Here is a 25,260-nt window from a genome sequence, read left to right on the forward strand (position 1 = left end):
CGTGGTCTGGCATCCACACACTATCTGACTCAGTCTGAATGATGCCCATCAGCTGAGGAACAAATCAGAGACACACATAGACAGAGAAATAGACAGAGAGACAGGTAGGGAGAGAGAGCGAGAGAGTGGGTTGTAAGAAGGCAAAGGATAAAGAGCAAAAATGAATGAATGAAACAAAATACCCAGGCCCCGGATATCATCCTGGAATCTATAACATCCACGAGCCACAGTTACAGTGTTTACCAACGTTGCCATCCCTGCTAGGTCTCCTCATCGCCTCAATCAGGACCGCACGGCTCGCCGTACGCACCGGCGCAGCGCCAACATCAGCCACACTTATCGGGTATTAGATTGCCCTGCAATCTCCATTTCATGAGCACAGTCTATAAACACTATTGATTTTCACTGTGTGCATTAGCACTTGTATCTAGTGGAGAGCGTGTGTGCTGTCAATGGAATGAATTGTAATGAATAATAATGCTGAGTTTTAGGGGACTGCCGGAGAGGTTCTGACTGGGCTAATCTAGAGCGTGGACCCACTGGACCAATAGGTGAGACACGTGGGGTCTCCAGGAGTGACCATACACATGAGAAGTAGGAAGACTCTCTTATTGTAAGACTTGGGGGAAATGGGTCAGACTGGACAATCCTGGCAGTCTCAGGTTAAGGTGGAAATCATAAGGATTCCAAGTTCGTTATGATTGTTATCCTGATGATTATATTATATTCTTATGGTTCTTCCTGTATTTCCTTGAATTAATGTAGTATTATATTAACAAAACAAGTAGGTGAAACTTTTTTTTCCCCGTGGTTGAAAAGGTACATACCTGTATGCGAGCATGAGAATTATCCAGGTATGACCAACAGATGATAATATGAAAGTATGTGATTTTCCACCATTATTTGTGTCACAGGTAAGTCACAATCACACACAGCAAAATACTTAAAGGTATTTTTTTTGTTGCGTTCAAGTCTCAAGTGTCAAGTTCAAAGACAACAAACATAAGTACACCTACTGTACAATCAAGCAATTTAGCTCAGTTGTCTTGTGGTTACAGTCGAGGTCAGGGTTCAATTCCTGATCAAGTCAATGCAAAGACTATATAAATGGTAGACTATAAAAATGGCTTGGCACTCAGTATCAAGGGTTAGATTGGGGGATAATTCCCTGTGACATACTAGCGTTATGTCCAGGGGGGGGGGGGGGGAATTTAAGATCAAGCTGTCTCACACTAAGAGAACAGGAGATGAATGACCTACGGTATGGGCTCAGGATCTGTTGGATCACCAGACTACTTCTTACATTCAAGCAAAGTCTGTTTGCTTAAGTTCTTTATAGATCATTAATATATCATTTTGCTATCTTAAATATCTCAATAGCCATCTCTTCACATCCTTTTGGTGTTGAATTATGAATAATGTATCGCCTTCTGGCAGTGTGCACTGTTCAGAGGGCGTACTCACCAGGATGCGTAGGAGCGAGGTGCCCTGGGGGGTGTTCTCAGGAAGGCTGATGTTGTACAGAGGCTTGCTGAATATGGGACGGTTATCATTCTCATTGATCAGGTCAATGAAGATACGGGCGAATCCAACATGGTCCGACATGGATTCATTGGCAAAGAGCTGGGGAGAAAAATTATGAAATGATAAAAAGGTACAGTATAACTTGCACACTACGCAAATAATTCAAGTCATTAATGCAACTTTTATTGAAAGAGATTTGCTGTCAGATATGTACTTAGTGTACTGTAAATAGATTTGTAAGGCATTATATTGCTAAAATGCTGAGTAATGAATAGTAAGTGAGATGTGATCTAGTTTGGCAGATCTTAAACTACGCACAAGACAAACCATATGTTACTTCTGTAATGAATTGAGATGAAAATACCAATAATGTTCCAACATTCATGCTTTTAAGAGAGCGATATACTGTAGCATGAGCTCAACTGAGCCGTGTGTCTGAACAAATTAAAAACAACAGAAACATATTGTTTCAGCCGCTGTCAGCCAGACAACCTAATATGTCCCAAACTGTTTCTTTTTTATCATTAATTTCATTCAAAACCAATCAAAAGTGTGAAAATAGATGATCTACTGTACAAGCTATTTGTGTGTGACGTGACACTTACCGGTATGAGCATTGAATGTTTTTTTGTTTTTTTTGACACTTTATGTTTATATTTTGACACTTTTTATTGTTCCTTCCTTTTTTTTGGACTGTTCACAACAATACTTTTTTCTTTTTCTTACTTCTCTGTAACTTGTAACCTTAAAACTGCTGTGCTGCCTGATTTCCCCCCTTGGGACAATAAAGGTATCTATCTATCTAAGCTTACAACGCCTCGCACTGCAAGACGTTGTGAGCGTGTAGAACTTTTCTAGTATAGTATATAGTACAGTACAGCACAGTACAGTATAGTTTTTCATTTTAGAAGTGCAGTAATAATTAATGTGGTGACTCTTATACAAGGTACTGCACAGTTCTAACTCTAACTATGCGTAGCTAAGCAAGTGACATGCTGGGGGGTGTAACAGGCACAAAAGACTCACAGAGAAGCTGTAGGTACGGATGTTCTCAAAGTCCAGAGGCACGGCCACCCTCATCCGTATGTCAGCTCTGCCCTGCACCGCCGTGGGAGAGATGGTGAAGTGATCTGAGTTGTTCCCCGTCAGAAACGCCTGGAACATGCTGTTCACTCCCTGCCCGGAGGGAAGAGCAGGAGAGGCAGCGATGAGTGATGGCAGAGAGGAGGGTCAATCATGAAAGGAAGTGAACATGAGCCTAGGCGCCGTGACTGATGCAGATTATTAATGATGGATCCTGTGTCAAATGTGCCAGTGAAGAACTAAGATGAATGGAGCCTATTTGTCTATTTATATGTTCGACTTTGCAGTCAATATTTACAGTAGCCTCGCGTAGCCAGACCAATCTGCCATTGCAATGAAAAATTGCCCTTGGCAGATTAGGAGTTATTCAAATATTTCTCGGCTCACAAGTTGTGAGGAACCAACCAGGGGCCCAGTATGCAAATGTAGGGCGGGTGTATCACCTTTGCATTACTTTCATTGGTTGTAGGTTTGAATCTTTTTGTAACCGACCCTTGGGAAAAAATATAAATCTGAGAAGAACCAGACTAATATCCACGCAGCGATATTGTCTGGCTATGCAAGGCTTTATTTAAAGTAGTGTACATTTAAGCATGTGAACCCTAGCAGACATCATGCTGTGAGCTTGTAGATCGGTTACTTATGGGGCGGCCATAGATCAGAGGTTAGAGAGTGTGTGTCCTAGTGCCCCCCCAATTATGACCATATGAGCAGCCATCAGATGGATGATGCTGAAACTGAATTAACCCCATGGGATTTGAAAGGTCGCCCCGTTTTCTGCAAAGAGATTTGGTGTAGAGGGGAAAAAGGAGGGGACCAAGTACAGACCCCAGGGATTTCCCAATCAAGAGTTTACAGTTTACAGCGATTTACAATAAGCAAGATAATACATCAATACATCAACATCAATACATCAAATGCACAGCAAAAGAAGAACATAGGTAGAACAAGCACATATTCAATAAAAATCTTTATAAGAACCAGAAAGAACAGATTAAAAATGCTATCTAAAACATGTATGGACAATGAGCATAGGCAAGTGCTACGCTATGGGCTACGGTGGAGTCTGAGGCGAGTCTTAAGCCCAGGTGGAAGCTAGGGAGTGAGTCTGCCGTTCTAAGTGCAACAGGGAGTTTATTCCACAGTTTGGAGGCAACAAAGTATATAAGTGGTTATACATTATTTGTTCAAGTTAAATAAGTCAAGGCACAGACACTGTAGACATGGAGATGTGGAAATAAGTAAACATGTGTCACCCAAATCTGAAGTACCATCCAAACCTCACACACTGTTGGTGAGTCCAAATCTATCGTCTATTTTGGGATTTTCTTCTCGTCGGGATGCCAGCCATCTGTACATGTACTACTGATGTACAGATTTGCCTGTGTCTTACTATAAACATACTGATAACAACTGCAAGAGCCAACAGCTTTGTAATACCACCTGGTGAGTTGGCTGCCGCCTGTGTATTGTAACACATGGATGGCCTGGTCTGTATCTGCAAGGATCGCGCATATCCATACTGTGCATGACTGTTTTCATTCAAACCGTGGTTGATGGCGAGCCTGATAGTGAACGGCCTCTTATCGCGGCACTGACAGCAAGCGCGAGGCTTCGCAGGGAGCGCATGCTGGGGAAGCCACGATTGATGCCAGTCACATACAGTATTCGCCTCTTATCAGTCCCATCCACCAGCAATTCTTTTCCTATTATCTCTACATCTCTCAGCATTTATCCTCCCTCCATCCTTCACCTTCTATCTCTCAGCATGGACGACCATCTCCTCCGTCTGTAATCTATCATTTTCTATTCCTCTCTCTTTCTCCCCGCCATTCAGATGTGGAGCAAGAGGTTAGATTACAGGCTGGTGACTCAACTTTGAAATCAACAGCTTGCAGCATCAACGTGCGCACACTCACTCACTCACTCACACACACACGCAACACACACACAAACCACATAGTCACCGCTGACCAACGTTTGCTGCGTAATGAGCTATGCCTCGTCACCCACAGCCAATTATAAAGCCCCTATTCCTATTCCTGCGCAAATCCATTTGCCGGCGAAACGGCTCATGACGACGACGGGGACGATTGATCCACAGAGAGGAAATTGTTTCAGAGTTCAATAAACATTTAACCTGGACTGAGCTGCCTCTTGGAGGAAAGGAAAAGCAGGCAAAAGAGGGATGACAAAAACAAACAGCAACCTTAAATGAATAAGAGGAGATTAGATTCAACAAAAACAGCAGTTTGTTATCAGATCTTTCCGCTGCGGCTACAGGTTCATCTCGTCTCCCCATCTGAGCTCTGTTTATCTCCAGTCACATAAAGCTCACAGCGCCCTATTGCTTAACGTTATGTAAATTGTAATCGGGCATTTGGGTGCAGAATAGACTAAAGTCCCCAGGCTCTGCCCCGCGGAGAGCTAATGCTCCTAACGGGATGATTACCGATAGAGACGGTTAATGCCGTGTACCTTAATCATTGCAGCGTGTGGTTTATGAGATGAAAATGACACAATAGAGAACTAATGGTGTGCTGAGGAGGACCGATGATGAGATCCCCAATGACAACCATGACTATCTACTACAATGAAGTAGGTCTGGGACTGTGTCTATGGCAGCAGCTGTGTGCTCCGTTTAGATTAATATTATGCAAGTAATTGCTCTCAAGTATTGCTGTCAGGGGGATTGCAATATTTATATAGTTTTGGATCAAATAAACTACTCACCATCGAATATCATTAATTAAAGTGTAATATGAAGTAACACTTTTAATGCAGACTGTACTTTCCCTTGATCTTTAATATCCGAAAATCTTTAAGATTGTTAGAACGCCATCAAAACCCTTCTTTGGGGGGGCGCATGCTGGCCTAGCGGTTCAGGCACTGATGCCTGACAGCGCGCAGAGGGTTAGAGTCCCTTTGCCGCATGTCTCTCCCTGTCTCTTGTCTACTTAATGTACTGTCAATAAAGGCAGAAAGCCCCCCAAAAACGTCTTTGGAGAAATGTACTGTAACATTTCACCTCCCTCCTCCCCTCCTCCACCAAACCCCAAGAACCATCTTCAAATAGCTGGGTCGGGTAAAAAACCTTGCATGCTGGGGAAGCCACGATTGATGCCAGTCACATACAGTATTCGCCTCTTATCAGTCCCATCCACCAGCAATTCTTTTCCTATTATCTCTACATCTCTCAGCATTTATCCTCCCTCCATCCTTCACCTTCTATCTCTCAGCATGGACGACCATCTCCTCCGTCTGTAATCTATCATTTTCTATTCCTCTCTCTTTCTCCCCGCCATTCAGATGTGGAGCAAGAGGTTAGATTACAGGCTGGTGACTCAACTTTGAAATCAACAGCTTGCAGCATCAACGTGCGCACACTCACTCACTCACTCACACACACACGCAACACACACACAAACCACATAGTCACCGCTGACCAACGTTTGCTGCGTAATGAGCTATGCCTCGTCACCCACAGCCAATTATAAAGCCCCTATTCCTATTCCTGCGCAAATCCATTTGCCGGCGAAACGGCTCATGACGACGACGGGGACGATTGATCCACAGAGAGGAAATTGTTTCAGAGTTCAATAAACATTTAACCTGGACTGAGCTGCCTCTTGGAGGAAAGGAAAAGCAGGCAAAAGAGGGATGACAAAAACAAACAGCAACCTTAAATGAATAAGAGGAGATTAGATTCAACAAAAACAGCAGTTTGTTATCAGATCTTTCCGCTGCGGCTACAGGTTCATCTCGTCTCCCCATCTGAGCTCTGTTTATCTCCAGTCACATAAAGCTCACAGCGCCCTATTGCTTAACGTTATGTAAATTGTAATCGGGCATTTGGGTGCAGAATAGACTAAAGTCCCCAGGCTCTGCCCCGCGGAGAGCTAATGCTCCTAACGGGATGATTACCGATAGAGACGGTTAATGCCGTGTACCTTAATCATTGCAGCGTGTGGTTTATGAGATGAAAATGACACAATAGAGAACTAATGGTGTGCTGAGGAGGACCGATGATGAGATCCCCAATGACAACCATGACTATCTACTACAATGAAGTAGGTCTGGGACTGTGTCTATGGCAGCAGCTGTGTGCTCCGTTTAGATTAATATTATGCAAGTAATTGCTCTCAAGTATTGCTGTCAGGGGGATTGCAATATTTATATAGTTTTGGATCAAATAAACTACTCACCATCGAATATCATTAATTAAAGTGTAATATGAAGTAACACTTTTAATGCAGACTGTACTTTCCCTTGATCTTTAATATCCGAAAATCTTTAAGATTGTTAGAACGCCATCAAAACCCTTCTTTGGGGGGGCGCATGCTGGCCTAGCGGTTCAGGCACTGATGCCTGACAGCGCGCAGAGGGTTAGAGTCCCTTTGCCGCATGTCTCTCCCTGTCTCTTGTCTACTTAATGTACTGTCAATAAAGGCAGAAAGCCCCCCAAAAACGTCTTTGGAGAAATGTACTGTAACATTTCACCTCCCTCCTCCCCTCCTCCACCAAACCCCAAGAACCATCTTCAAATAGCTGGGTCGGGTAAAAAACCTTGCATGTCCATATTTCATCTTTTTATAAATGAATGCACTATTTTATACATTGTTGCATGACAACAATACGCAAAAATAGTGAGACAAATGTTTTACACAATCTCTTTACACAGTGTAGATGATTTTTGCCTGGAGTTTAATGACATGAAAAGTCATGGTTTTGGACATACAAGGTTTTACGCCACAGCGATGATGTATCAGCTTGAACGTGGTCAATCACGTGATCACATGACCACCGTGGCAGACGGAGGAAGAAGGGTAGCATGGTCGATTGGTATTATGCTGGAAATAGCCCCCTAGTTCTTGTTTTCATCTCTGGGAGAAACATTGTGGCTGATGGCTGCTATTTAAAAGACCATTCAATATGCAGGGATGTCACCTCAAACTGCCCATAAACATAATTGCCCAATCCATTTGCATCAGCCTTTCTGTAAAAGCAGGCCTGTCGGAGGGCGTTCAGCACAAAGTTTTTTCGTGACGAGGTTCCAGTGGCCCAAAAGGTTCCGAGCCAAGCAGTCACTCTCAAAGAAACAAGCTCTCACACATGGAGAAAGCACCGGAGAGTCAGGAGAGTGTGAACATGTAGGCGTGTGCACGCATGGACATATGGGTTGAAAGCATAAAAAATAAATAACAACGGGAAACTGTCGACCAAAGAAAGAAAGAAACAGACAGACAGACAAACAAAGTGTCAATTGTATTCCCTGCATGTGAAGTTTATGAAAAGTCATCAAGTTTAACATTAATATCCATCAAGGTTCAACACACGATTTGGCAGTACAGTCTGTGCTTGATTTAACCAAGTCGCACAGGTTTGACCGTGCAGAGTCTGCTTAGTTGCACTGACCCCGCTGTACTAGGGGTGTAACGATACATTTGAACAACGATTCGATACACGCCACGATACATGGTTGACGATACAATACATGGACGATATCGGTTCATTCATGGTGATACGATACGATTCAATTCAATGATTTAAAATCGATATAGTAACTATTTAGCAAAGACATTAAATCTGTGTGAAACGTGTCAATAGAGCAGTTTTAAGGGAAGAATCTATTATTATGGATATAAATAAGTAAACTCTGTGATTCTTTAGCAAATACATGGACATTATATTACAACACCCGCACATTGACATGAACACATAGATTACACACATTTATCAATAGACCAAGAGTAGCTACAGTATATGGAATGGAAAAGTAATGAGACCCCTCTTTTTCATTTTCCCCTCTTGAAATTGCAAAATACAATGCACAAATACTTCGTTTCCATACAATCGATTATTTGCATAGCAAAACGATTCGATACCGATTATTTGCATTATTGTAAAATTATACGATACGATATACAGAGCCAACCGGTACAATATTTGCTTTTGCATATCGATATATTAGATCATTGCAAATTAAAAACAATTTTTCGATTCAGTTACTATATCGTTACACCCCTACACTGTACTGTGTGCGGTGCTGGTGGTGATCAGAGAGCAAGTGTTGCTGATGGAATACAGCCCATGCAACAGGCTCTGCTACTGCAGATCTGGCTAAAGGTCAGAGTTATACGGTACTTGGTTTGCCGCGTGCCGGAAACAGCAGATCTACAAGTTCACGACACACCGCAGCATGACGCAGTGTGAGCAGGGTAGATCTGCAATCTTCAGTTAGCGACCCAGTGCACAACTAGTGTAAATCAGCCTCTGTAGTGTAGCCATACGGCCGTTTGCCACATGCCTCTTCAGCTCACCCGCACAAAGCAGTGAATGGAGACGCAGGGTCTCACTGTGTGAGAAGGTCAACAGGCAGCATAGTGCCGCAGATTCAGTTGGTGGGAGTCTAACGTGGGGGGGGGGGGGGGGGGGAAGCACTCGCTTTGAATGTGTAAGCAAGCAGGTAGTGCTTTTCAAAAGCATCCCATTTAGTTTTACATCGCTTGTTTCCCTTCAGTTGTTATTACACTGTAAAACCACGCGCCACGGCAAAAACCCACACAGGTCCGTTTGGTTCCGCTTGTTCATTCTCAGAGTTAAATGAACACAGAGGATTCTACAGGTGTGACACTGAAAAGTCAGGCATGATGTTAGGGAGTTCAGACTGACTGCAACGCCAAAACTCTCTCTCTCACACACACATAATGCGGTAAACAACACACACACACACACACACACACACACACACACACACACACACACACACACACACACACACACACACACACACACACACACACACACACACACACACACACAAATATAATTATACACACAAAAATGCAAACCCAGATAAACACAGGCGGGGGGTGCAGGAGGTGGAATAAGGAGGGGTGCTAGCCTCTCTTATCACACGCCAGGTGTACGGGTCGATCCCCCCCCCAGTGCAAGTTGCAGCAATGCTCACGCACACACACGCACACCCACGCACACACGCATCCACGCACGCACGCACGCACGCACACACAACACACACACGTGGTTGCTCTCCCCGCTTCATCATCGCCATGCCGACAGGAGCAAATACACTCCCTTGGCATGAATAAACAACAGCGGCTATGCTCACCCTCTCCTCCGCGGGTTTTTCTGTCTCTCATACATACTGTAGGCCTACTGTACCTCTCTCCTGCGCATGTTCCACTGTCTCTCACGCATGCTGTCTCTCCTCTGCACATTTCTTTGTCTCATGCATACAGTCTCTCTCTCTCTCTCTCTCTCTCTCTCTCTCTCTGTGAGCTTCTGTCTCTCATACTTGCTGTCTCTCTCTCTGTTTTATGTCAACCCTAACAGTCTCTACAGTACCACTTCATTAGTTAGGCTATAACACAGTAAAACCCTCGGGTGTCCATTTAGCTCTTAGAGTGTACAAATGTAACCAAATTACAGTCTCAGAGTTGCAAATGGACAAATGGAAACTGAGGATTCGACTGTGAAATTTCCTCTCCTCTCCTCTCCCACTTCCCTACACCAGTTTTCTCCCGATCCACTTGACTTGCAGTTATCTGTCAAATTCCACCCCAGCGGCTGCCGTGGCTGAATCAATCAGAGTTGACTAGCTTTCGGCTTATCTCCATCCCAGGTGATTGATTTTCCTCGTTAGGTATAATTTGATGCTCTACCCCATCTCTTCCAGAGCAAATTAAATTGTAGTAGAGCTGAATGTGTGCTACTCACATGAGCGACGGAGCAAGCTTGTGCACATGTGTAAGAGAGAAAGAGAGAGAGAGAGGGGGGGGGGGGGGGGGGGGGGGCAGGTGAGTGAGAGAGCAAGTGTGGTCGTCTGTATGAACTCAATTTAAAAGTGTGTGTGTGTGTGTGTGTGTGTGTGTGTGTGTGTGTGTGTGTGTGTGTGTGTGTGTGTGTGTGTGTGTGTGTGCACGCGCGCGCATGCGTGTGTAGACTTATCGCCTTCCGTATATGTACTGTATGTGTATGAGTGTATGTAAAGTATACTGTATGTCTGCAGTAAAGTATGTTTGGTTCAGGTACTGGCAAATGCATGACGGGAAATTGTTGAACAGGGCTGCCTATCCACATCCACTAACAAACACACATATGCATACGTGCACAACAAGATTTGTGCACAGCAAATTACTGAAGATCAATTTGATAGAACCCTGGTTGCGAACCGTAGGTCGCAGTTAACTATGAAAACCAGCACATCTTGTCTGCGTATCCATGTATCTCTGTAGGTCATGCCTGACACTGTGGTTTCCCTGACACATCACTGTGACATCACAGGTCTATGGGTTTGTCACTCTGACATCATGCTCTGAAATCACTGTGATGGCACACTAAGATAATCCCTTTTATGCCCATATATGGAGTTCCCTGATGTCATCAATAAGCCCATATCTAACAGGACTTCATATGGGAATGCCCATATATGGAGGCCACATCGGCCACATACCACACTAACAGAATCCATATATGGCCAAGACATCCCATATCTGTGTGGCTGGTTCTACAGACAGGGATCTCCATGAATGGGCATAAAAGGGTCATAGACATCATAGGACTTTCACATAACGAATAACTGAGTAAGCATGTTTGGGCTCTCACAGCATATCTCCATAATATGCTGTGGATCTCCATATATGGGTACCAGGGGTCTCCATATATGGGGTAACTGGTCCGATATACATCACTGGCCAGATGGCAAAGAATTGGAGCGACCTCGCCCTTTAGTGTTGCCCTGAGGTCGCACTGAGGCGTCTTACGAGTTGTATATACTGTACTGTACTTATTGTTGTGAAGTAATTGATATTGTCCAAATCAATCAACGTGTCTGTATGCTTATCTGTGCTCAATGAATGAGTAGCTCTCATTTTATAGCAAAACAGGTCTCTTGCAAAACCTTTAGCAAATAAACGGATGCAAACAAAGCAGATTCTTCCAAAGTACTGTATACCAGGGGTTCCCAAACTTTTTTGGCTCGGGGCACCCCTATAAATATTTTTTTCATCCGAGGCACCCCTACATTATATTCCTAATTTTCACTCCCAGCACCTTATATTTATAGCATATTTTAGGGATTATTTAGCGAGGAAAACAAGATAATAGCCATTTTGGTTATAACTGACTGAAAATAACTTTTAAAATAATACTAAATATATTTTTAAATGTCCAAATAAATTTCAAATATTCAAATTATCTCACGGCACCCCTGGACTGCCGTCGCGGCACCCCAGGGTGCCCCGTCACCCACTTTGAAAACCCCTGCTGTATACGATATACCGGTACCTTGTCCTGCTCCAACCAGTCCCTATACTCTACTATGGACTATGGCTGAGACCAAGTCCCCAGAACCATAGTAGAACAGAGAAGCGGCCGCCACCTGGAGGTCAAAGCGGAGGTCAACACTTCCGCACTGAAAACGACCACTGTGCATACTTCTACCGTCAGAAACCCTGGTGCGCCTGTTCGTTGCTCATACTTCTATCGTCTGAAACCCTAGTGCGCCTGTTCTGCTCATACTTCTACCGTCTGAAACCCTGGTGTGCCTGCTCGTTGCTCAAGACCTATTCATTTGGGCACCAAAATTGAGTGTTCTTCCGGGTGCTTCAAACGCCACTGAACCACTTTAATTGAAATGAATAGCTGGTTCAGTGGTTCTCAACCTGTGGGTCGGGACTCCCCAAATTATTTTGGGGGTTCCCCAGATGATTAACTTAATGTGCAAGATTGTTTTCTCACTCAACAGTATAAGCAAAGCAACATAAACTATATGTATAGAGGGTTTATGCATATTCTCTAAAGTGACAATTTAAGGAGTTTTTAATAGCGCTAAAATGACAAATGAAACATTGGCCAAATTGTTAAATATTAAAAGCAGAAATTCCTTTCCTTTTCTGCTTTTAATATTTAACAATTCTATCGGTTCTATTTTCACAATAGAACCGTGTTATACAAAATGTAATGCCTCAACTCTTAGTCCTCGTCAGGGTGGGGAGTCCCCAGTTAAAATATGATTATTTTGGGGATTACGGCCTGAAAAGGTTGAGAACCCCTGCTCTAGTTTATACAGTATATAACTCTATGGCTGAGACATTGGGGGTCTTGGTGACCAGTTTCTGTCTTTCCCTTTCAAGATGGCTGTGTCTGAACCCACCTCGTCCTTGTCCTCCGCCTGGATGAATAGAGGCAGGGCGAAGCCCACTTGGGCCAGCTCGGTGATTCGGACCCGGTACTCGGAGCTGTTGAACTTGGGGGCGTTGTCATTCTGGTCGATCAGCAGGATGGTGAAGGTGGTCATGACCGAGGCTTCCGACGGGGACCGGTCTTCATTCAGCTCGGTTCCCTGAGAGAGAGAGAGAGAGAGAGAGAGAGAGAGAGAGAGAGAGAGAGAGGAGAGAGAGAGAGAGAGAGAGAGAGAGAGAGAGAGAGATAGAGGGGAGAGAGAGAGAGAGAGAGAGAGAGAGAGAGAGAGAGAGAGAGAGAGAGAGAGAGAGAGAGAGAAATGGAGTAGCAGAGAAAGAGAAAGATGTGAGATGCATTTCATTGCACTGAAAATGTCATTTTGGATGAGGCCGGTCAGCGCACAATCTCAGGTTGGTATTTACAGCTGTTCATTTATTGGATCAAAAGATGGACAGGCACAAAGCAATCATAGAAATGGGCACAAAGTGAGGCCAACAGAGGGCCAAGCGCACGCACGCACGCAACCCCACCCACACACCCACACACCCACACCCCCCCACACACGCACGCACACACACACACACACACACACACACACACACACACACACACACACACACACACACACACACACACACACACACACACACACACACACACACACACACACACACTCGAGCAATGAGATATAAGAGAAAGGAGTCCCATTGAGAAGACCCAATTACTCTCTCCTCCTTCTCTTTCTGTGTGTCTGCCAGCGTCCAGCGATGTGGAGGCCTCTCTGAAAATGAAGGGAGAAAGGGGGGGTGGGGGGATTTGGAAAGACAGGAATGGAGCGCTCTGGGCGTTTATTGATGGAGCGACGTCACACACAGCCAGGCAATAGGAGGGGAAGGCTGGAACAAACACGGTGGTCTTCTGGGTAATCGGGGTACTTTAACCTCTCTTGTCCCTCCACCGCTGAACCATTCGACCTCCACCCTCTAATACTCAATGCTATCTAAACTGGCTGAAGTTGAGAAATTAGTTGTATTACTATGGCAATCCACAATCAATAGCTGCGCCATCTAAGAGTAGCGCAAGCAGAGAGAAGGGGGAGAAGAAGAAAAAAATCCATATCTTATAAATACATTTTTGGGGGAGATTTTTCTTTTTCTTGTTTCATTTCAGCACTTTTGCTTATTTCACTTCTTTGTAATCATTGATTTCAATTAAAAAGATAGACTAGGAATGTGACTTTCCCCCCCCCAGCCTGAATCCTTTTTGTATTAAACCTGAAGGTGCACTGGGATAGTATATCTATGCTTTGAGTCTTTCAAATACATTTCAAATAAATATAAGTCAGCAACATAATAGTACAGTCTCATACTTTTTATAGACAATACGTTTTTGTGACTGCCAGTAAGGTTCTGTAGGACCATTTCTTCTGCAATACATGTCAAAACGCTTTGTCATGATGGCCCATCAAAATTCACTAAGAGGAATGTACTGCATGGATCCTGCAAAAAGCTTGGCCTTTGATCAAAAATCCTTCAACTTTTTCTGTCACTTCAAATCCATCTCACACTCTTTGAGGTGCAACATGAGAAGGGAAAAGGAAGAGACAGAGGAGAGAACCAGGTGGGTTGACAGTAGAATGAGGAAGTGTTAATTTATCTGTTTGTAACTCAGAGAATGTACAAATGAAACCGAACGGACCCTCACTGGTCATTTGGTTACATTTGTGCACTGACACTGAGGACTTTATGATGTACTGTAGGGCCAAGGGCGAGAGGGCAGGTTCCACAGGATGAAAAGCTAACAGAGATAGACTTAAGCTCTGGCTCAAATAAAAGGACATCTCAGCACCTTGGAGGACACCAAATCCTACTCCCTCATCCCCTCATCGTCTTTTTCTCCTGTCCTTCCATGTGGCTTCACTTCACTAAACATTAAGGCTGTGAATCGCACATCATTATCAACGCAAAGTGCAGCGATTACAAATCTAATTGCCAAGGAATCCTGTTGTTAATTTAACTCGGATATTGTGTCTACTGTACAGGCAATTTACACTTTCACACAGCACGCACGCGCACGCGCGCGCGCGCGCACGCACGCACGCACGCACGCACGCATGCACACGCACACACACACACACACACACACACACACACACACACACACACACACACACACACACACACACACACACACTGTATGGTGACGAGATGATGACAGGATCTCACACTGCAAATATTCATTTAACATGCAATGCGTTTGTCTCACGTCATCGAAAATACTGTAGGTTATTAGGGGATCCAGTGGTGTCTTTTGTGTCTGAGTGTGTATCAAAACCAGATACGGTGCTGATGTAATGCAGTAAGACATCGAACCCCGGGGAACTTGAATCCCTCTCCTGGGCTGGTAGTATCTACGGCCCTTCAGGAAGGCTTACCTTGACAGTGAGGGTGAATCCTGCTGAGTAAAGTGGGTTCTCCCTGTCGAGCTGACCGTTCACTGTCAGCGAGCCGCTGATGTAGTCCAGGGCGAAGACACTGTTGGAGTTCCCTACACATGGAGAGAGAGAGAGAGATAGAGAGAGAGAGAGAGTCAGAAAGGCAGACAGATTGACAGGCAGAGAGACAGCGAAGCATCACAGACAGAAACAAACAGACTGGAGAAAGAGACAGAGGCAGAGACAGGAAGAGAGAATCAGGAAGACCACAGACACAGCAGAAGGAATTCAGAGGCCAAAAAGAATATGGTCAGGTGAATAATTTAAGATGACCACTGGAATTCACAGCAGGAAACACCACAGACAAGACGCCACGGGCAAAGGTGTGTGAGTGCTGTGCACGCATGTGTGTGTGTGTGTGTGTGTGTGTGTGTGTGACGTGCATGTTCATCATGTAATATGGATACTAGCGTTAGTTATGCTGCCTCCGTCTCCCTCTCCTCTGCCCTGTGCTGACCCACTGCCTCCAGCCTGTCCACTTGACGACCTGCATCACTTTGTCTCATCTGTCACTGTCATCTTCGCTTCCACTGCTTCTTCTCCATCACCTCCTCCTCCACCCATTGTTGGTTCATGTTCGCCATGTCCCCAGGGGGTCAATTTACATTGGACTCCGTCAATTCAAAATGTAAATTGAAGCTGCCATTTGCATAAACGTGATGAATCAGTTTAAGTGTGCCACGTGCCCAGTGTCTCACTGGGCAAGATAACTATAAATATATTGTTCACAATTGTATTTTTTTTATAGTTGGTGTGAAGTTGAGCCATCCACTTGGCTTAAAAATATTTTTAAAACTGTATTTAGTGTGCTTGCCTATAGGGCAACAACACAGAGATGTCTTCCAACTTTATGGAGTAACCTTTAGCCAATGAGGAAGCAGCATTCTCGGTGACGTCACCTTTATGTAGCTTCCCCATTGGCTAAAAGTTACTCAACCACAGAATTTCATTTTTTACAGTTATTATAGTTATATTATAGTGCTCAGTGTGAATGGCCCTTAACTCTATAACCGCTTTGGACGTTCCTGTTCGCCCCATTTTTCCCGGCGGCGCGATGCCAATAGTACGTTCTTTGGCTCGTTCTTTTGTACCTTGTTTTGATGTCTGTAAACTGATGAGGGGTCGCGCGGGTGTGTACCGTAGAGACAGCTCCCGTAAAAGTGCTCTCAAAAACCCACTGGACGTTATCATCAATGGAGTAACAAAACACTTCTTGTTATTTTCTCTGGATCTATTGCTCTGTAGCGATTGAGCTGTCTTGACGGACGGTAGCCTACCGCGGCCATTTCACATTAATTCTTGCATGAGGCTGCCCTCTAATGCTAGTATAGCCAAAGTACACCTACAGTATTTAAGGAGAAAAGAAAATAATAATGATGAAAAGAAAAAATGAATACATCTTTGTCTATAACATCGCAAAGATAAGGTGCTTTTGCTGGCACAAAACCCAATAAATAAATAACAACATCTGGCAGTAAAACTTAAGAAAGAAAGATAGGAAAAGTAGCCAAAAATCTGCAGCATAAAAAATGGTTTACTCCACCAGCTAGAGTAACCTAATCTCCAACAAAGGATTTCGACTGGTTTCATGTTTTTTGTCCCATTCCATTTGTTTCTCTCTCTGACTGTAGGATCTCTCCAAAATAAGGGTACTCAGTGGCCAAAGGTGGGAGTGGTGTGGGTGCATGTACAGTAACTGGAAGGGGTAGAGAAACTGGAATTAGAGCACGAAGGGTATAAATCCCGAAGGGTTCCCAGTTCGAATCCGGGCTCCCCCTGAGTTAATGTCGAAGGGTCCTTGGGCAAGACTCTGAACCCCTAATTGCCTCCGGTGAGTAGGTTGGTGCCTTGCATGGCTTCCTCCGCCACCGGTGTATGAATGTGTGTGTGAATGGGTGAATGTAATGCACAATCTATGTAAAGCGCTTTGGATTAAAAGCGCTATATAAATGCACCATTTACCATTTACCATTTAAGAGGACATAAGAAACACAAGATGCAAACCCTACATTATTAGTCCAATCAAACAAAATGGGGGTGCTGAACAAGGCATTTTAGCAGTTTAAATTAAAGCTTCAGTCACCTAGTGAAAAAGGAAAGAAAAGGAACTTTTTCTAAATCAGTCGTTCATCACTTGTTTCAGGGGACATACTCCATTTGCGTTGGAATCAAATCAAATGAAAGATGCACCATCTGTTTTCAGTCTTTGAGTATATTCATTATTGCAAAACACACTCAAGATCTAATGCAAATCTTTAAGAACACTGTTCACATTTACCCTTTAAAACCGGGAAAGCATCTGTGTCATTTTAGATTTCTCTTTTTTTTTAATCTCTGACTGAGAAATACTGCTTCATAAGGCATTTGTAGAATCAGCCTCAGGTCTAAATAGGTTAATAAGCTCTGTGAATGAACTGGCTCCAGCTCCAGCCAGCGTTCCTCCCAGCTCCAGATGAACCTGTTAACGACATCCTCCTGAGTCTTGTTCTCACATCTTCTCGTCCCTCTCCCCTGCTTTTCCACCCCTCCCCACATTCTCACTCTTCATTGACTCCATTCTCTTTTTTGTCACCACCTCCCTTTCACTCTCTCCATCTCTCTCCTTCTCTATTCGTGTCTTCTTTCTGTTTTTCTTCCTCTCTCTTCCTCTCTCTCTCATTCTCCTCCTTTCAGGCAGATGGTGTCTGCAGTTCTTTGCCCACTAATTACACCAAGCAGATGGAGACGGCAAACAAGGTACGAAGACGCAATCGTCTCTCCACCCTCAAAGTCTGCACACCTTTCACTACCTCCCTCCCTCCCTTTTGCACCATACATTTCTCTCATCTATTCCTTCAGCCCCCTGCCCCATCTCTCCCCGCCCCCCTCTCCTTCCCTCACCTATATTCTGCTCCTGTCATCTCATTAAAGCAGTCCTCCATTATTCTAACTCAGACATGACGATTATTTGTGCCAGACGAGCACACTGAATGCCCACACAAGCTCGATTGAGATTCCTTGCCGTCTGCGACATGTGTTGTCGAGTGAGGAGAGGCTGGAGAGTCCTCCCCTCTGCAATCTGCAGATAGCAGCTATTCATACATGTGAATGTTATCGGAGCAATCTGCTCAGTGGAAGGCAAACAATGGCAGTGGACAGGGGCAGAAAGAGAGAGGGGCTCGGGAATAGAAAAACCTACACGCAGCAGCTAATTCAATTATGCCCGGCCTCACTGTCTGATATGGACGGCTGATGGCATGCTACAAAATTCCTCTACTGCACCTATTTACCATATTATGTTTAACAGGGTCAGCCCTAGGATTTTGGTGGCCCAAAGCAATATTGTTTGTCGCCTCAAAACACTCCCAGCACAATCAACACATCTCTCTCCCCGGGCACAGGACTAGTTAAAATGCGTTAATGGGAGGGCCTCCAGCTGGCCAGTGGGTGGGAGGACCTCTGACTCAAGCCATAACCATATTAAGGAGTTCCCTGTGCAGCTATGCCCAAATTTGGAGTTTGTTGTCAAACCTCAATGTGCCATCATGGCATCAGCTCCATATACGGGCACAAAAGGGACACAGACAGAAGGGACAGATCGGGTACTCTGACAAAGCATCCAACATGACTCAGACATATTGGTGATGTTGGTGCCACCTGTTGTATGAAATGTGCTAAATAAATAAACTTTGATATATTGATTGATAAGTCATCTCCTCAACACTGCTTGGGCTAGTTCCCTCAGTCTAGGGCCAGAAAGGTGTAAGAGCTGACATCTTCAACAGAAATGACTAAAGCTGATGATCTGCCATCACCTGAGAGAGAGATGGCTGAACAGGGGCAGACATCAGAGGAAGAAACAAAGGCCAAGCTTAATTCTCAAGAAGTGTGATCTTCTGAGATGGAGTGAGATGGAAGTGTTCACAGGTTTCTCAATTAGTCTGAACAATTTCTGTCAGCCCTACCGCTACAAGATAAGGGCAGTGCTGAAATGCCACGCCTGCTTAGCAAATCTATTTCCTAGAATAAATACAGGTTAGCGAAATTTCTAATGCATATTCATGCAAAGAAATCTACAGTACCTAGCTACTGTCTAAACCAGTGTTTCTCAAACTTTTACATTTCCAGGTCTCCCATTTGTATGCTGTCAGAGTTACAGACTTGTATGGGTCAATTTAGACCCCCATAATGGAATCCACAGTACCCAGAATCCACTTTGAGAAACACTGGTCTTATACTATCAAAGATGGTGAATTTGATGGTAGCGACATCCTGTTTGCTAATAATTCAGCATATTTACTGACAGCTGGCACAGCCAACGGCATGCTATAGTCACATATAGCCACGCGCTAACAGACAGGAGCTGCGCTGTGATTGTAGCGATACAACCAACCATAGGATTAAGAGTGCCTCTTCTTTAGACAGTGTGTAGTAATACTAATAGCTGAGGTGTGGACTCCAGAGTAATAGGTTAGAGCAGTAAGTATATACTGCACAAAGGCCCAGGTCAACAGATTAACCTCTGCGCCTGTGTTCTCCTCTCTCTCTATTATTGCCCTGTGCCAAGGAGGGACACTGAAGCAGGGGCGTCACAAGGGGGGGAGTGGGACTGAGTTACTAGGGCCCAAGGTGGAGGGGCCTTAATTTATACTTTAGCTATTCATTCAGCAGATCTACAAGCTCACAGCGCGGCACCGAGTGCCACGCTGCGAGCTTGTAGATCTGCTATTTTTCAAAAGTCGTGAAAATGTGTGCAAAACTTTGAATATATGTATTTTTTATGCGAACATTTGTCGACATTTTCCGTCTGGGGGGTCCCTGGAACGAAATGTTTTGAGATGGGGGTCCGTGGCCAAATACATACGTTTTGGGGATCCTTCACATAAAAAAGTTTGAGCACCACTGACATAGAACCATAGGTTTAAAAAAAAAACCTTACAAGGATTCAGAAGACATTTAGAGAATCGGGTCAAGACTTTTTCAAAAACAGCAGATCGCTGTGAGCTTGTAGATCGGCTATTTTTCAATAGTTAAGGCACAAAATAATGTTGTTCCCAGTCTAAATGGGTTAAACCCTCTCCCCCTAATGAAGAACATTCATGGGGGGCCCGCAGGGAATCCTTGTACCCAGGGCCCAGAATTTGGTGCGACACCCCTGGAGGGAGGAGAAAGGGTACATAGTGGAGGGCAGTCAGGCCAGGAGACAAAGCACTGCCTTCGGGGGAATTAGGCTGAGAAGGCGCTGAGGTGGAGGTAGGGAGGACAGCAGAAATTGCTGTGGTTCATATTCAGCCACATAATCTGTGAATGTTAGAAAATGAAGAAAAATGTGTTTGTAATAAGCATCGTAGCTGCTGTTGTGCTATAGTGAAACACGTTGCATTTAAAAAAACACAAATCAACAACTTACGGTGGTGATTCATTAGGCGATGTTGTGGGAAATGCTTAACACTCTTGGCAACAGAAAATAAATCATACCTTTAGTGAAAGAAATGGACTGGAATGTTTCCTGGAAAAGTCTCTGCATAATCAATGAGACAATCACTGCTACAATATCCATCATTGGACAACCAACGTTAAGCAATGTTGTTGCATAACTATTCCATTTTGAGTAATAGTGAATTTGGTCAGTCTCTCACAGGGGGAGGGTGGGTGGGTTATTATTGTTATTGCTGAAATATTTGTCTTTTATCCCATGATTTTTGTAACCCCTTTTTTCACCCAGTGCCAATTGTCTAAGATGTAACCCTGGGTTCTGCCCTTCACTCTGCCACACCTGGGGAGCCCTGGCTGGCCAGGGGAGAGGAATTATAGAAACCAGGACTATACTGCATGTTTTTGTGAGGTTATCTACCCTAGGAGACACAGAGAGAACATGCAAACGTATTTATTTTGCTTTACTCGAGGTGTAGATGAAAGCGTAATAAAAACATTCGAATATACTGTAAATGCCATTTTGAGACTGAAAGTGGAAGAAATTGGGCGCAGGGTTTTGAGCACAAAAACTGCCTAATTAAGTGATGTGTGTCTTTGGGAACATGTGTTGGAGGGACATCGTAGGGCAGCGGATTCGTTTGGTTCACACACAGCGAGGGGTGCAACGCCTCTAAATTGTTTCAACGGCTCTGGTGGCCTGACCAGAATGCCAATCTTCACCGACAGACGTTCCTCGCCTGCATGACTGGACACTCACCTGACTGAGAAACCAGTGGCGAGCCACACAGGCACGCACGCAACACACACACTTTCTAGTGTGTGTGTGTGTGTGTGTGTGAGGTGCTAACTTGCTGAGGTTGATACTGTGAAGTGAGAGTTCGAGTGGATTGGCCAAGCCCTCACATTACCAACTGTAGTGGACTGGAAAATGAGAAACATGCAATGATTTCCACATAGCGCGTCTGTATGCACACACAGATACACACGCTTGTGTGCGCGCACACACACACACACACACACACACACACACACACACACACACACACACACACACACACACACACACACACACACACACACACACACACACTATTTCCTGGTGGCGACAAATTTAATTTGTGCGCAATTGCTTGCATTGGAATTACCAAAACATCCCATAATCCAAACGATTGCTGCTACAATTTCAATAATCCCAACAACAGCACAGTAATAGAATAACCGAGGGCTGCATTTCATATTACGTGTTCACAAATAGATTTAAATCCCTGCATCATGGAAACTCGAAAGTGGCCAAATTTTCTGGAAAGAGTATGCTCATTTCGAATTCCCTCCACCACTTTCAGAGAATGAAAGCGAGAGTGAAAACGGGAGGGGGAGAGAGAGAGAGAGAGAGAGAGAGAGAGAGAGAGAGAGAGAGAGAGAGAGAGAGAGAGAGAGAAATATAAAGCGGCTGCAAAGAAGAAAGAAGAAGCACAGAGGCTCAGTGCACTGAGTCGCGAAAGTGAAAAACATACGTGTGGTTATTATATTGGGGGTGGGCGGGGGTTCATGAGAGAGAGAAAAGAAAGAAAAAAAGGCATCTGATTTGATGAGTCCAACCAGGCGTGCGACAAGTGGATGACAATGACTTTCTCACAGCAATGAGCTTCTGAGGGCAGCCGAAGCAGGAGTTCTCCAAGCGTAATTGCCATGACTAAGTCAGTGACAAGTGTTTTCGCTAGTTTCTGACGCCACCATGGGGGCACTGGGAACATTCCCCGTAACGTGATATGGCATGCAGCCAAAATTCACAGTCTTGGGGCTAAAGCTCTGTGTACTTCGCTAAATGTACACCAATTAGCGCCACTTTTAAGGATTACGCCTGCAGGAAAATTAGGATGATGACGATGGTTTTGGTTATTGTCTCCAATAGTCACATCACATGGGCCAGAGGAACAGGTGAACAGACAGATACTGTATGTTTGCATGCATCAAATGCATGCAAGCATAAAGTATCTGTCTACACACATTTTGTGTGTACGTATGGACACGACCCTTCGCTGGATGACAGCTCCCGTTTGAGGTCTGTGTGTATGTGTTTGTTTGTGTGTGTGTGTCTGATGTGTGTATGATGCACGGTGATAATGGCCCCGTGGGTGTCTTGCCATTGGCAGACGTGCTGCATTTCATGAATACTCAATGAATCCGTTTTATCAGAAGTTTCTTCTCAAAAAAAGTTTGAGTGAGAAATAGCCTGAGACAAAGCGGTGATCAAGATCATAGAGTAATAACTATGTTTCCAAAGAAGGAGATGAAATACACTGGGTTGATGTGATGCACGTGACTGCAAAGATCTGGGTCTGTATTCACAAAGGACCCTATTTAGTCCTCTTAGGGGACGTATCTCCATTCCGACATGTCTCCATTCCGACATTGACTTCTTATTGTCGGATTCATTCTAGCATTCAAACCAGTAAGTTCAAGTAGTTTAATTAATCTCTGATTAGATGACTACAATGAGAACTGCTGTTATGGAAAAAAATGCATGTTCCACAAGGATGAAGGATTGACAAAGTTTTATTTAAAAAGTCAAAGAGTTGAGCAGTGTAACAGCATTACAGATCATAAGGAGCAGGCCTCCTTGCCTGTCATGGCAGCCCCGTCGGGACACAAGCCTCCCCATCCCCTTTCTCAGACAGTTCTTATAGTCCATTCTAACAGAGATGCTCTCCTAAATGGTCATATAAGGATACAGATAAGACCAACATACAAATAAATACAGAAGTAGAGATTGGCTGATAGAGTAGGAGAGTAAGCGTGGGGGAGACAGTTCAGCTGTTAGATTGACAGCTGTAGTTGAGTTGAATAACCATAAAAGCTAGCTGACCATCCATTCAATGAGATTGAATAGAAGGGCAACATGTACACAATATATATATTTGGCAATCTATACATTTCTGCCACCACACTGGCAGTAAAGCATCTGTGTCGTTTTAGATTTTAGCTAAAAAGCATTATTTTATACTTTGCCTATTCAAATATACACAGATACACAAGCTCATAGCGCAGCACAAATTATTTTTGGAAAATCTAGTTAAACTCAAATCTTTGCTTCGGCGGCCAAATAGATTTTACAAGTTTGGGGGTACTTTTTGTTTTGTTTTGAGCACTACACAACTGAATCGACCTCAGGTCTTAATGGGTTAAATGGCACTAAAACCTTACAGTACGCTCGTTATAGTATTTATTTTCTCTTGAAAATCATGTGTATCAAAGGACTGGGCAGAAATCTAAAGCTAAGAGAACGGCTGACCTTGTAGCCATGGATGACATTGTGCTTCATGAAAGCACTAACATACTCACTGTTACTGTCAGTACTATAGGCAACAGAGTCTTACGCACACCTGAGTAAAGCTTAGAGATGGGTGCGTGGGCAGGGGTCATTGTAATTTCAATCTACACATGACCCGCACACCATCTTCCACTTGCCAAAAAATATATTAGAAATGCAACGTGTCGGTCAAAGACCTTCTTTAGGCATCTCATACCTAAAGAAAGTACTACAGATATAAAATATTTATTTCTACAGCGTCAAGGCTGTAGAAGATTCTTTGTCAGTGAATTCAGCATAAAATAGTAGAAGGGACCATATGGCAAATTCAAGTAGCTTCATTTTCTATAAAAAAAATAATCGATGTTGCTTTTTCATACAAGAAAACAAATATGGCACCTCATTAAAGAAATGCATTTAGGCACTTCTGGCTTAGTGTCCCAGGCACCTGTAGGATCCAATGTAGCCTGATGTAGCCGCATTGTGTGTTCGAGTCCCGTTCCAGTGGATCTTAGTCTTTTAGTCTTAGTCTTAATGCAGTGTTAATTTTGACAGCAAATATTTAGTCTTTTGAATAACACCATTTAGTCTTAGTCTTAAGTCTTCTGAAATTGTTAGTCTTAGGACTAAATATCAAACAACTTAGTCTTTGTCTTAGTCTTAGTCTTAGTCAACAAAATGAACACTGGTTCGGTACAGTGTCCTTGGGTACTCTTTCAGCAGCAACAGTAGTAATATACAGTAGCATCCACTGATGCTGCTATATTTTGTAGATGCAAAACTACTACATTACATATGTACAGTACATTGTATAGGTATACAAAATGGAAATGCATGGCCTAACCTAAAAAAAAGGTTTCCAAGAGAATAGTGAAGTAAAGAGTTCAAGAGATGACTGCAATAAAGCAGAAAGCCTGAAACACTCCTGATTAAATATAAGTCTTTAAGGTGCACAGCTCGATAATGACATTAAGTAGCCAGCACTCTTCCTTTTCACATGGTTTATTTACCTCTTCTGGACACAATCAACAGACAAGTTTCGACCTAATGGTCTTCCTCAGCACGGTGCGTTGCACACTTGCAGTTCAAGTGTGCCTTCATTTTTATTTTATTTTTTGACACACCTAGCGTATTATCCCATGGGGGAACTCCAGTCCAGTTACACCTGAGTACACAGCCGAGTGCTGCCCACAGAGCAATTAGGGGTTAGGTGTCTTGCTCAGGGACGCAT

The 25,260-nt window shown here is 43.9% G+C and overlaps 1 protein-coding gene across 2 annotated transcripts in view; it reads right to left on the reverse strand.

Moving 5' to 3' along the window:
* cdh23 (cadherin-related 23) overlaps positions 1-25,260 on the reverse strand; it is a gene marked incomplete at both ends in the record, with an annotated part of 273,834 nt that overhangs the window by 130,340 nt on the left and 118,234 nt on the right. For both annotated transcript variants that reach the window (XM_080739709.1, XM_080739708.1), the window contains 4 exons: positions 1,465-1,623; positions 2,551-2,700; positions 12,782-12,970; positions 15,245-15,357. In XM_080739709.1, coding sequence (XP_080595835.1) covers positions 1,465-1,623; positions 2,551-2,700; positions 12,782-12,970; positions 15,245-15,357 — 611 coding nt within the window. The remainder of the gene's footprint in view (positions 1-1,464; positions 1,624-2,550; positions 2,701-12,781; positions 12,971-15,244; positions 15,358-25,260) is intronic.

The sequence above is a fragment of the Nannobrachium achirus genome, assembly GCF_963921795.1.
Source record: "Nannobrachium achirus genome assembly, chromosome: 13".
Taxonomy (NCBI): Eukaryota; Metazoa; Chordata; class Actinopteri; order Myctophiformes; family Myctophidae; genus Nannobrachium; species Nannobrachium achirus.